Below are 14207 nucleotides of genomic sequence, written 5' to 3'. Positions count from 1 at the left end.
ACAACGACCAACGCACATGGCACTTATGTAAATTGCAGCCTGCCTGGGAAAAGCAAAGGGGGGGGATTGGGGATTGGGGAAAGCATGCAGCGGAGGGAGGGAAATGGCAACTGCAATTGCAACTGCAAATGGAGAAGTGCAAATGTGGCAAAAAGAGCAGGGAGCAAGAATGGGGAGGAGATGTGGGTGTTTTGTGTGCTTGCCACCAAGCTTGACACTTTTTGCCCCCACTCTGAAACCCCCTTGATCCCCAATGCTCTGATGCGAAAATTGCATTGTCAGCTTAGAATGGCGTCAACTGTTGCAGTTGCTCCATTTGTTCGTTTACTCTTTTCTGTCGCATTGGCCATTTTAATTGTTGTAGCCATTAATTGGAGTACGATGAAGTATACAATATTCCCCTTCCAATCGCCCTTCTAATTGGATTGAGATTTTGTTGGCGCCGAGCGGAGATTTATCCAGTTTCAAAGGGTCTAAGTCGGATCAAGACACGCAAAGGGCAGAGCTGAAGGGCCAATAACTAAAGACCATGGCAACGCCATCCGTTGTCATTCTAAGCCCTCCATCTTCCTGTCCCCATTCCCTTCATTTTTCTGCCACACAATGGGCCTGTATTTAAAGATAATGCTTATAGGAAATTTATTACATTTGCTTCACAACGAAAGCATAAGTAAAGTAAAGCTAAATGCGTGTATAAAGCAAAAATAAATGATACCCAGCTAAAGGCACCTGCTGAGCTTCCATTTCCCACCCCTCCCCCGTTGCTGCCAAAGAATCTTAGCCATCATCATTTTCATCAGTAAACCCCAACCGGGATGACTTGTTTTGTGGGGAGTTATGCCAGTAGTAAAGTAAGCTTTTACTTTAATATTACCATGGTAAGAAATAGTTCGGAACTGATCAAGAAATTTAATGTATGGGTCGGTAATACTTGACTAATTTTAATAAATTATAGAACCTTATTTAGAGGACATAATAAATATATATGGGTATGCAAATAATATGTTTACTTCTTGTTTACAAATAATTTGTAGGCAACAGATAATATTCAATAACTTCTCAAGCTACCCTCGCCTTTTAGCAAATGCCACACTCTGTCACTGGCGCAACAGCCAGCGAAGTAACGCCAAGAAAAAAATACACATTTGACAAATTACCAGCGAGCAGGTAAACAGAAGGCGGATAAGCCCGTCCATGAAAAGCGAGACAGGAAAACAGCCACAAGCAGGAAATTGGGAGCAGCAGGGATGTAGGATGCAGGATGCCCCGGGCAGACCATCTACATAATCATGGCCATGTGTAGCTATTAATAAAAGATGAACGCAACATTAAACGCCTGCATAAATGTGAGTCATCCATCCATCGACATGATTGCCATCCTCCTCCATTTTTTTTAACGATTTGGCCATGTGACATTTGACTTTTCATGCTTAGCAGATTTCTATTTTCATATCGCACTTTTTTTTCCAATTTTTCCATGTGTTTGCCTTTGTTTATTTACTTTGCGAGTTTTTTATTAGCTTTTATTTTCAATTAAAGTGAGCTGCACAAACATAAATATCTGGCGGAAAGTGTGCTATTAAATATTCATGAAAAACACTGTGGAGGGCAAAACAAGCTGAGGCAAAATGCCGAGCATAAATTATTCAAACTGATGAAAAAACTGGCCAACAGAGATTGAAACTCTTTGCGTCGTGAATTGGCCCAATCAACGAAATCGACCAGAACGGGAGATTGGTAATTCATTGACAAATCCATTTGCCCACAAAGGCGGCAAAAATAAATAATCTTAGAGCTGATTATAAAGTCTGACCTTTTTCTGGACCTGCCCCTAACTTGGTTTGTTTAACCCAAGCTTTGTTTAAGTACGATAATTACATGTATTTACACACAGGACTCGCGAAGGCAAGAAACAGTTTGGTAATTGCACGCCACCATAAACTTTAATAGTTGCCACCGTTTGGACATAATCATACTGGTATAATTAAGCGTCTCATCCACAATTCCCATGTCTAAACCACTTAATATGATTTCCTAACGGCTGTCGCAGCAACCGGGGCTTATGCATTAAAGGAAACGAGCACCTAAGCCATATCCATTTAACAGGACGACAGCGATAAGCTCGGAAATGCGACAAAGAAACATAATCATCAAAGCAAGTCGAGTACCATAAAAATATTACGACTAGGCTGCTTTAAAAAGGTGAGAGATTGAACACTTCAACAATTTAAGTAGAATTACGAGTTGGTTTTGCCCTACTCCCACAGACGTCTAACATAATGAAGATGAGCAAGGTTAATTAGACTAAGAGCTGGCGGAACCGTCTAAAAATAGGAAAACGGAAGGAAAAATACCGTTCTGCATGCAAGTGACAGGTGGACAGGCAGGTATGTATACCCAGCTCTTTGAAACCTTTTTCGTTACGGCTTCTGGGCTGGCAAGACATCTCGCATTTGCAGGAACACGCACACCTGCGGCGAATGCCAATTGTGGGCTCGCAGGATTCCATTTTGATGCCCACAACAAAGGCTATTGGATTTTGGATGATAGGTGGTGGTAAAGAGCGGAGTCCGGGATGGAAACCAATGAAAGGAATATACTAAACCTTATGCTTAATATACATATCAATGGACATTCTATTATTTGATTTTTTCCCTGCACTCTAATATTTTATGTATTTTGACAAACCGATTAAAAGACAAATGGTTTAAATCACAATTTGAGTAAGCTTAAATCAAATTTTGTTTTTAAGAAGTAGTAGTCTAAACTATTCCTAATATAAGTTGCGAATTTAAACAAAAATGTATTAAAGTTTTCTTGATTTATAAATTTTTAAACAGTGGTCTTTTTTATATTTCTTTAATGTTTTTTCTTTTCCCTTTATTTTTTATAGTATAGAATTCGGGGCGGCTGTGATTGAATATGCTATAAATAGAAAAACAAACAATTGTCCTCTATTAATGGTACGACATCCCTTTGATTAACTGTTTCGTGCAACAATTTCGATTTTATACACACATTTATATATAACCTTGGCTGACCCGCTTCGAGTTTAATGGGAATGGCGGCCACTCGGTCCCCGAAATGATAAACCTCCCAAGGCAAAGGTTTGGGACAATCGTTGCCAAGGGTCTTTGGCTCCGGGACTGTGGGTCCGCTCGCTCAATCAAAGGCTGAATGGCGAGTGAGTGTGTGTACTATGGCTGTAAGCCCACAGGGCGGCCCAAAGGCGCATGGCGGAAATAAACTGGTAGCAAAAAGGTGCAAAGTGTTTGGAATTTTATGCGCATTAATTATACGCAGCGAGCACGCCCCGAAAATGCAAATGAATTATTTAGCTTGATATTTAAGCTGATTGAGATGAATTAACTTGAAATAAATATCAAAGGAAGAGGCCCCCACAAAGGTAACTTAATGCTCAACACGTGGGCGAGCGTTTACAGTTGCGACTCGAGTTTCCCACGGCGATTGGTAGAGCTTTGTCAACCAGCAAGTAGTTAAGCCAAGGAGGCACGAGTCCTGTCGCAAGTGTCACTACCCATGTGACTGTAAGTATTACCACTTTGGCAAACTTCAACTTTCAGAGCCAACGGGCAAGCAACCTGTGTGAGTATTTTACTTTTCCCGGCGATTATGACGGGGCTTTCTCTCTGATTGCAGCCCTTGTGTTATTTTCTGGCCCCGAGTTGCACACTTTTTGGCGGCTTAAATGGGCGTGGAGGGAAAAAGTTTCTGTGTTAATGATTTTACGACTGCGAGAAAAAGTTTTCCTCTTACTGCGTTCAAAAAAGGTAAATAGTTTTGTGTTGGGGCCAACGAGTTGGATAATGACTTCTAATTAGGTATAATTAAGAAAGTATAATCGTAATAATAATAGAAAAATACAAACAATATGAACTTACGTGGCTTCGGTGACTAATGAATCAACCAGGGAGGCGGATTTGGGAAGTCTAAAAGAAATTATAAGAGTACAAAACAAAATATAAAAAAATAAAAGCAAATTTAAACAGATAAACTTAAACTGTCAACAGAAATCAATTGAAGGAGTTTCAATTAAGTAAATTTAAAGATGGTTAGTTTAAAAGAAAACAGACTAAACCTGAAAATGTTATTTTCTGTTACCCACTCAGCCTTGTTAGCAATCTCTAATAAATTTATTTAATATCCTTCCTGCGCCTTCCGCTACATTTCTGTGGGAGTTTATATATCGTCGGCATAATTACCTGCAAAAAGAATGAAAAGTTTTCAAAGTTAATGAAGATGTATATGGCCAGCGATTTTGAATGTGCTAGGGAAATTAATTAGATAATTTCGTGTTGGGCCAATGGAGCACAAAAGACCTGCGAAACGCCCACCCAAACTAAAATGCTTCCTGACCTGACCCTCTAATTAAGCCATAGGATATGATTACAAATGCGAAACAGGACCGGCGCTCAACATGAAAGTGAAATAAAAGTCCAAAGTTCACGCTCAAGCGGACCCAGTGGGCCATTCCTACATATAGACTCGTAAATCTCAAGCTGAGCGGAGAAAAACAATTTCTTAACATAAATCAACTCAACGGGGGAATTGTGAGTAGATGTTTCGCAGATATTTATGTAGCAATTTGCCGACAAGGACAGCCACGTATTGATAAACAATACGAATCGAATCGAATTGAATTGCAGGTGGGGAGGGTTTCAAATCGAAATGTAATGCAAATCGGTCTCTGACCTTGACCCAATGAAAATGCCACATGGTTCGCGGCCCGTGTCCTGTGATACAAGCCCTGAATAGCAAAACAACAGTATTTGCAAAGCGTACAACTTACAAAGGGCAACCAAGATAAAAGTCTAAGCTGGTACCCATCGCGTATACGTAATGCAACAAAATACATGCAGCAAGGCCAGCGGCAGGGGGCGGCATGGGAGTCGGGTGGTGTTTTTAGTAGAGCAACAATGTTGGGGAGTGGCCATGCGTAATTTATGCCAAACGATGCCGCACACCAACAGTGGCAGCTGAAAATTTTATTCAATTAAGCGAAGCTCTTCGTTTCATCTACCACCCTTTTTCGCAGCCCCCTAACTTGTTTATGGCAAATTGTGAGCTACGGCAACAGAAAGGAGCGTAAACTTCCCGCCACCAGCCGCTTACCTTCATCACATTTCTAGCTGGGTCCTTTTACATAACGTGGCATTCATTATAAGGCTAATTAAGTATACGCCATGTTGTCAGCCTCGGCACTCAATGCACTCTGCACTGTTTGCATTTGGCTGCTATTCTCGTGGCAAAACCAATACTTGGGAACATATGGAGGCAACGTTGGTTTTGACGAGGTTACGCCTGAGACTGATGAGATAATAATGGTTTATTGCGCTTGATAAGTGAAGCAAAACAAGCTCATCCTTCAAGGATAAAGTTTACTACAACATATGGATAATTTAATGGTTGAAAGGAATTGAGCAGAGGTATCGGCAAAATATGGAAATGTTATGAATGTCAATAGGAGAGCAAGCGTGTCCTTTAAGTAAAGTTAAAAGTTTTTTTTTTATAAAAAAAAAATAAAAAAAAAAAAATAAAAAAAATATTTTTTTTTTTTATTTTTTATTTTAATTAAAAATTATTGTATTACCTCTTTAAATTCACAAAAAAGTTAAGTTGGTTGAGACAGAACCTCTCCCATTTGTTAATCATAAAGTAAATGAAATACCAACTTGCTATCCAGGGATTGCAGATTAATACAAAAACGGAATATGCCAGCAGTTAAAAGCGGAACACTCGCAGAAATAGAAGAAAATATAAGCGAAAGAATCGTTCTTAAAATAAACCCCAATAAGTAGGCAACAGTTTTTAGTGCCTTTCGACTTGGCAGCGAATGTTGCTCATACGCCGCGTAATCCCCACTGCCGCACGCTGCAATGATGCATCCAAGGACTGCGCCACGATGCAGCATCGTGTTGACCTTTAGCACACTTTCCGCAGCAATCCCTCTCACTGTCGCTTTGCCCCCCTGCTTTATTATCTTAATTGTTATGCAGGCGAAACTTAGTTGGTTTTGTGTGTGTGTCTTGGCATATTTCATTACTCAATTACAAAGCAAACTGTTTGAAGAGCCAGAGTCAAATGGAAGTATTAAGCCGTTTGCTATTTTCAATTAACGGCCAAGTTGCACAACACCCAGCGACGTGCTGAGTCACAGATGAATGAATGAATCGCTGGAAGAATGAATTGCAGCACTCACAATAACACCAACACAAGCCCCCACACCGAATCGATTTAATGAAAGATGCAATATGGCAGGATGAGTTGACCCTGATCTAATGCAAAAGGGCCACAAGCTGAGGTCGTCATTTAATTAAGAAATGCTTTGACTCCGGTATGCGGCCACTGCTGTCAAACCAACAAGTGGGAATACCTACTATTTATCCACTATTCAGTGCAATACATACTGTCAAATCGATATTCAATCGATTTTATGGAAAATTAGAAAGGGGCAAGACTTTAATTTTGCTTGGGAAACTTTGATAGCCATTTCTAGATAATGTCGGGAACCTTTTAAGATGGTTTCCCTGTCACGTACAGCCATGGAATGTGTGAATTTTCACTTAAAGGATTGTGTTATCGGGCGTTGGAGGCAGCAAGGAGCAACATAACATTGGATAATGTCATTAGCAGTAAAGTTGAGTAATTTTGTTTATTGGACAGCCGCGAGAGAAAGTTTCAAGGATACTTTATCCCAAGAAACTTGATTACAATCGACCAAATCACAAGCCATGCTCATTAAAAGTTATATTATTCTCCAAAAAGGTCCCCGAAATTGGATTAAAGTCGAAGAACCCAAAAGAGTTGAAATGCCAGCTTTGGTCGCTGGTGGTGTGCCATTTAAATTGCAAATTGTGCGATGTAGAAAAACGTGGCCACGAACCATTCTCCTAGGCTGTTGGAGCCTGTTGTTGACAGAATTAATTGCGCACGTTAACGTCGCCTCGCGGCAGCCGAAACCGAAAATTGAATTGAAGGCGACGTGGCTGCCGAAGGAGCGTGGCAGGATGTTGTAGCATCTGAAGCTGAAATTGAGTTACGCGTGTTTTTCATTCCGGCCATAAACACATTTTTGCCTCTTCCAGCCACAGAATTGCATTAGGCCAGCGGGAAACAAAAGCCACAGAGGTTGGTTCTTCAATAAAGAGTCGGAATTGATGTCCGGAGACAATGAGTTGTCCTGTCGGTTCGAATGGCGAACCAGATGGCTCTTCCTTGCCACCTACACTCGGCATTACGTATACGCCCCGTTATTGTGATTAGGCAGGAGCCCGAAAAAGCCCAGCCATAAATTTCAGTTGCAGAGCCAGGCAGAAATTTATGAACCACAGCACAAAACAAAATGGCCGTCCTGAAAGCTTAGGGCTATGTGTTTTACACTCGACCAAATCATCACACACCCCATCAGAAAAGCGGGCCAAAGAGAGCATACCCAGACACATGAGCAATTGGGACTGGCTTTTAAAACTGGCAACTGAGCTGCCATTAACGCAATGCAAATAGAACCCTCCCAGCTACCCACCCTGCCCCCGGTTCCCCCTCGTTGTTGGGTGGCTTATCAAACGGTGATGTTTTCTACTTTTGCTTCTCTGTATTATTACGTTTTTTTTTTTTTGCCATTTTATAGAGCGTGCCAGTTTTATGTAAATTTTAAATATTACTCAAGAGGCGGTTTATTTGCTGGAACCATTGGCTTTATGACTGTGACTGACGGGACCCCAAAGGGGATCAGGGGAATGATGTGTGATATCTGCAACCATTTGCATAGTTGGATAAGCACTGTAGACGTGTACTAAATGAGCTACAAAATACCGCAGATAAGCGAAGTGAGCTTTAACAGACAATCCTGCGAAATGGAATGGTACACGTATTTATAAGCTATTTGTGTATATTTATTATGAATTGAACCTTTTAAATTAAAAACGGTTAGTAATACCATTTTTCATGGAACTAATTCCTCCATAAATTAAATTAAAACTTTAAAATCGTTAAATTGAAAATGGCAGTTTAAGAAATTGAAGAATTTGAAAACAATTATTTATTAATTTAATTAATTATAAGGTGATAATAAAGGATCTCTTTTACCTTTAATTTTACACTCTTTTTTATTTCTGAAATCACATGGTCCTATTAAAAATATTCTAAAAACTGAAGAGAGAATTTGTCAAGAAAAAGGATTTTCAAATCAGAATTTAGTTGTAGGACAGTTCTGTGATAGTTTGCAAACACACTTATTTAAAGCGCTTAACAAGGAGGAACAAAGTTATTTAAGTTTTGACGTGGCAGTGGCATACTAGCATTCAGAAATATAGGGATGCCAGCCTTGCTGACATCCACGAAAGTTTTTGGCAGAGCATTTCTCATGCTGCGAGGACAGCGGGAAATAGAAACAAAGCACGTAGTCTGGCTGCCGTTTTTACGATATGCCGTAATTTGCTACTTTGACGCAAGTCCTGGGAGTCCTGGCCGCTTTTATGTGTGTGCGTGCTGCGGCCCACACACGCACCCACACAGTCCCACGCTTCCTGTCCCCCGGATGTCGCCCTCCCTCCCAGTCTGTTGCATCGTTTGTTGCCATTACCCGCCTGGCCTGTCACTTCCGCGCTCCGTTAATATTTATGTTTTGCCAGCGCTTGTCTTGGCTCTTAACGCGACTTTATCATCGTCTGCGTCTGCAGCAGGCCCGGCAACATGGCAACATTATCGTGAAGGGCTCAAACAGAAACGAAAGTTTTGCCCTGACTGGCCTTCCTGTTCCTTCCTCGCTTTAGTTGACTTCCGGCCGTGCACTTTCCCATCCTGCCGACATTCAATTTATCTTTATTCGAGCAAAAAGGCAAACTGCTAACATATGTTTCCCTCCTGGTTTCCTCCATTTCCATATGTTTCTGCCGTGTCCTGATTTCATTCCGCTTAATATCGAGCATATCGAGCGGCCAAAGCATCTGCATCGTTCGCACCTTGGCCAGCCTGGGGTCACTTTACGAGCAGCATTAAATTTTATTTTTTTCATTCGGCTTTTGCTGCTCTTGCGTGTAGGGCCATAAAAATCCGTTTTGGCAGAACCTTTGGCCCACTTTACTTTTTGGCATAATTGACCGCCAATTGGTGTGGCACAAGTGGCACGGACAGCGTCGACGTGTCGAGGTCGAAAGGTGCATCCATAAAATTGGTGTTAAGTTGATTGGGCATTTTGATGGCCCCTGATTAGCAATGAAGCGACTGGGCAGCCAATTATAGACATTTTGGTAAAAGGATATATTAAAAACCTGGAAGGGGAATCTATTTGACGAGTCACCATATGGAATTTTATTAAAACAAATTATATGCTCACTGTCTTTGAGTGCTATTCAGTGGCCTAGTTAAAATTTGGTTTGACACTTTTTGTTTACAGACTAAATCTTTGGGAAACCGAAACAATAACCCAACGTGAAACACGCACCGTCAAATAAATGAACCTTTTCATAAGGTCCCCTGACCGTTTATTCGTTTTTTTGTGGGCGTGTGAAATTCCCTGGCCAACAATTAGAGGCTAAAAAATTCGGGACAAACACTTAATTTGCATAAAAATTACTATTTATATGGGCCGAACGATTCGGCACGAAACAAATGCCCAGAGGTATAAATATTAATTTGTGGTGCAAACAATAAACACACAAAGGCGCACCAGAAAAGATTCAAGCACAGGAATGGACAGTATAAATTGAATTAAATGCGACAGCTGAAAAAATAAACACAAAACAAATAGTTTCGGCCAGGACGTTGGGCCTGGGCCACCCATGGCGCAGACGGCAATTAAGGTCCTGCCGAAGGGAGACCGAAATGAAATTGCACCGAGTGGAGGGGCCCGGGCATCTCCGTGCAGTGCTGACCACAGAGATTGTTGCTTTCGGGCCAGACCGTTAATTTGGCTGGCAAATGGCAAGTGGTAAATGTCAAATGGCGAGCGGTTGGACAAGGCGTCGTTAGCACCCACGCTATGTCCTGGCAGTGGCGATGGCGATATGTCCGGCGGTGTCCTGCCTTGACATGAAATTTTAATACCCGACTTTAAATTTAAGTAGCCTGCGAGGTTTTTGCATTCGGCTTGGCAGCGTTTCAATTGGATTCCTGCCGCTCCGTCTCTTATTTATATTTTTATATCCTTGGGAAATGTGTTTCAGGAGGCCAAATGTCGCGTCGATAAATTTCTGTGGCTTTGCTTTTGGCTAGCCTGAATTTATTTATTTATTTTGAGGCCATTGCTTTGATTTTATTATGTTTGCCGTCTCCAGGTGGGCGAAAAGGAAAACTTCGGTCGGCCTTTGATTTGCTTTTCGTTGGGATTTAGGGCAAATGTAATATTTATATAATTTCAGAAGAAACTCCCTGACAGCGGCATTTCTATTTCCATATAGATGGCATATTTCAATCAGGCAACGTCCTAGCGACATGTGCAAATATTTGTTTCTTAACTTTCGTTTGCCCTCGTTTTGTTTTGTTAATGATGACCCGAATAGAATGGAGAATGGAAACTTTTTGTCCGCAATCAAAAGTTGCTGTTATTGTTGGCTAGCGAATTGTGTCAAGCGGCGTTAAAAATGCATTGCGTACTTTTCAGGAGCGCCCCGTTTGTCCTGCTTGTTTGCCAAGCAATTTGGGCGCAAGATGAAACAGTTCTTACTCTTTTATTTCCCCCCTGCTTTCTTTTTTGGCATAATTTTAGCAACAAAGGCAAGGGCACGCACACATATACACTCGCAGAGAGCAAGTGCAAATAGTGTAAATGTCCTTGAAAGCGCCAACAACTTTGGCCCTGGCGTTGGCAAAAAAAAAAAAAGAAACACAGAACAAATCAGAAAGGGAACCGAAGAAGCGCATGTACAGGTGGGGATTTGCAGGGCTAACAGATGGCAGTATTGCATTTGGCAGTTACTCCAGCATACCCCAATCTCCATCGATTTTTGGCCCCAATAAGGGCTAAATCCCCCTGTTCCCATAATGAGCAACTCGTATGCATGACAGCAGAAATTGAATAAATTAATTCATTGAAAATTATAGAGATTTAGCCCTGATTGCCGAGGCAAGGAAATGGCAGGAAGACGGGCGAAAAGACAGGCAACAAGCCAGCACACACGTTTTCTGAATGCACAATTATTAAATAGGCTGACAAAAGGACAACAAGGGGGCGTGGGGGGGTGGTGAGTGCTAGGAAGCGGGCGACATGGCGTCGTTTTTACTCGTTTTGGCCACATCACATGTGCACAATTCGCAGAGAGGAGCATAGAGCGCCGTTTCGGGCTCTCTCGTATCGATCCGCAAAACGAGCAAAAGTCAACTGGAAACTGGAAAGCAACCACCAAAAGGAACACATCCTGCCTGCCCTCCCTCCACCACCCTACTCCTCGGCATTTTCTCGCCGACATTGGTGACAGTTTTTCGCACACAGAAAGCTGGTCAAAAAACCGAGTGTACCAGTGTTCAAAGCGGAGGAGGGCAAAGGGACAGCAGCCAGCTCGAATGACTCAACATTTTGTGGTTATGCAGGAGCCACGTGCAAATTATTTTCATTGGAACCCACAAAAGATAAATAAAAAAAAAAAACAAAAAGCGAGATACAAAAAGCAACACGAAGCTGGTCCAAGTCGTCAATGTCAATTGATAGTGAAAGGACTAGCGGGTAAAAGGAGAAAGGGGCATCCCGTTGAATAGGCGTGACACATCACGGTCTTTAGTTTCAAAGGCAGCGACACCAGCTGTTGGCAGCTGGTTGGAAAAACGTGCCCCGGATTGACATCCTGGCCCAGCGCACACTCGCACAATTAAATATTAATGCGCGAAATTAAGTGAAAAACAAGGGCATTAGTTGACTTTGGCTTGTCTAAAGGATTAGCCAGCAACTTGTGGCATTAACAGGCTATAACACCCAGCTTAACTTGTCCAAAAAATCAGTCCAATAATTGGATTTTACTTTTTTTTGTCTCCCCAGAATGTTAAGTGTGGATGAGGAGCAGAAAACTGGAACTCTAGGTGCCCCTTACGGAATGAAAGAAGCCAAACTAAATTTTTGGGTGCGGACTGTTTGGCCAGAGATTGATGAAGTGCCCATAAAAAGCGAGAAGGAGAAGGTCAAATGATACGGAGAGGTCGGAAAGAAATAGGGCAACACAATCATTCATTTTGAAAGAAGGATGCCATGAACGATGTCGAGAACTTGAAAACAGAAACTTGTTCTTTTCCTTTTTTGACAGTTCAGGGGTATTCTTGTGGTTACGTTTTGAGCGGGGGAAGATCAAAGTAAATATAAAATTAGTAAGGGAGAAGCATAATAAGTTATAAGTTTAGTTTCAATAGTTGTCCTTTGTAACAAACAAATTTGGGTCATAGATAAAGGACTTACAATAAAAGGTTTTTAAAACAAAATATAAAGATACTAATAAATAAAATAGACAAATAAGAAGAAATTTCGAAGGAAACAACCAAATAAGTGAAAAGTAATAAAAGAAAGGATAGATATAATCCTTGAATATGAACCATAGAATTCTGCTCTGAACAAATCTATTGGCAATTCCACGAATCATCAATCGAAAAGTGTTTTAGCCAATTTTCATGGCATTTTAAAATTGAAATTGCTTGCCATAAAAGTTAAGGGAAATAAATCAACTTCCGCCGCGCAGAAACGGGGCCGTAAAAGGATATATAGGAGCGAAATTATCGGGCATTTGGCTTGCAGTTTAAGCAATTATGTTCAGTCACGTGAGCACGTGCGGAATGCAATGAAATATGCAGGAGAACCAGAGTGTGCCAACTATGATGAATGTGGCGTGGAAAAGCGATTGGAGGGCAGGTGCGCCGGCGGGCGAAATGTTAAAAGGTACAAATTGCAAGGTCACATTGGCACGCCATGTCAGGTTGGTTGGAGTCAGGGATTGGCTTTGGCGTCACGGAAAACTAGAAAGATGGGGCGAAGGATTACCCAAGGGGAAATGTTGTATTCGCACTCACCTTTTGCCAGCTTCCTCGCCCTCCAGTCCTTCACCGCCGGCGGCGGCAGCTGCCTCCGGATCCACGGCTGCTGACGAGGTGGCCTCCAAGGATGTGGAGGCGGCTGCTGGAGCGGCTGAGGCCGCCTCTCCTGTGGGCGCGGGCACATCCTCATCGCCAGCGCCGCCCTTCACGGCGCCCACCAGCGAGGTAAATTGATTTGTTAGGCCAGAAAACATGTTGGCTGCTTCTGCTGCTTCCTTTGCTCTCAAGGATTATTGGTGTGTCGGTGTGTCCTGACCAGGAAAACGTGCGCACGTTCGGCTCTCTAGCTCTCTCGGCTCTCGGTTTTCCACTGCTGCTCTCCCGCTCCTTGCGCTCCAACTTTTACTACACTGGGCAGATATGATATTTTGTAATAGGTTTTTCTTTCTTTCAGTGTTTCGTTCGCACCACAGAAGTTTCACTTTCAACGCTCGGCGTTATGTAAATTCTCGCATTTAACTTGCAATTTGCACGCTGCAAGATGGCAAAAATGGGCAAGATGGAAGGGAAAATATAGGTTTTATTTGCAACTTGGCGAGGCAGTGGGGAAAATCAATAAAACGGTCTGCGAATTGCGTGGCTATTGGGCACAATTACACGATAAATACTCTACGATTCGATCGATTTTCCACATGGACACACGCCACTCTCGAGTTTATTTTGATAGCTTTTTGCTTGCTTTTTGACTTTTGCCTTTTGCACAACTAAAGTAATTTGAGTCGCAGCCAATTACCACTTAAGCTTTTCTCTGCCAACTGGATATTTGCTTTTTTAGGGTTTTTTGTTATTTGGTCGCCAGGAGACTTTGGATTCTCGGCTGCCCACTTCGAAGGTCCTCTGAAAACTGACGGAGCAGCGGAATGACGATGGCTCAAATACCGAGCTGGAGTCTCGTCTGCGTCCTCTCTCTTGGGTTCTCGCTTTCTCCCTGGAAAAGTGGAGTCCAGCCCCTCCTCCGCTTCAGTTTGGTATTGCGATTTTCGTAGGTGGTGGGTTCTCCTTTGTGCGCTGGAATGCTGTTTCGATTTCTGCGCATGTGCGCATAATTTACTTATTTGGATTTCGCAATTTTATGGTGTTTTGTCTTTGTTAGCTAGCGCAATTAGACAAACAAATGACACGTCTAAGAAACAACAACTGCGCAGCAATAACGATTGTTCTCGGCCCCTTTTTTGGCC

General features: G+C 42.1%; 1 protein-coding gene across 19 annotated transcripts in view; it reads right to left on the bottom strand.

Moving 5' to 3' along the window:
* LOC108044641 (synapse-associated protein of 47 kDa) overlaps window positions 1-14207 on the bottom strand; it is a 27940-nt gene extending 13733 nt beyond the window's left edge. For 9 of the 19 annotated variants that reach the window (XR_006417527.1, XM_044458618.1, XM_044458616.1 and 6 more), the window contains exons 1-2: window positions 13006-14206; window positions 3903-3950 (exon numbers count right to left, since the gene is read on the bottom strand). Coding sequence is in view for 18 of the 19 variants with exons in the window: in XM_044458618.1 (XP_044314553.1) it covers window positions 3903-3950; window positions 13006-13223 (266 nt within the window). In the remaining variant the exon portion in view is untranslated. Of the gene's footprint in view, window positions 1-3902; window positions 3951-13005 lie in introns of all 19 variants that reach the window. The other 10 variants (XM_044458622.1, XM_044458619.1, XM_044458620.1 and 7 more) reach the window with 6 other exon arrangements.

This window comes from Drosophila rhopaloa, unplaced genomic scaffold (genome assembly GCF_018152115.1).
Source record: "Drosophila rhopaloa isolate 14029-0021.01 unplaced genomic scaffold, ASM1815211v1 contig_167, whole genome shotgun sequence".
Taxonomy (NCBI): Eukaryota; Metazoa; Arthropoda; class Insecta; order Diptera; family Drosophilidae; genus Drosophila; species Drosophila rhopaloa.
The sequence above is the reverse complement of the archived record's forward strand: the minus strand, read 5'-3'. Positions and strand labels throughout refer to the sequence as shown.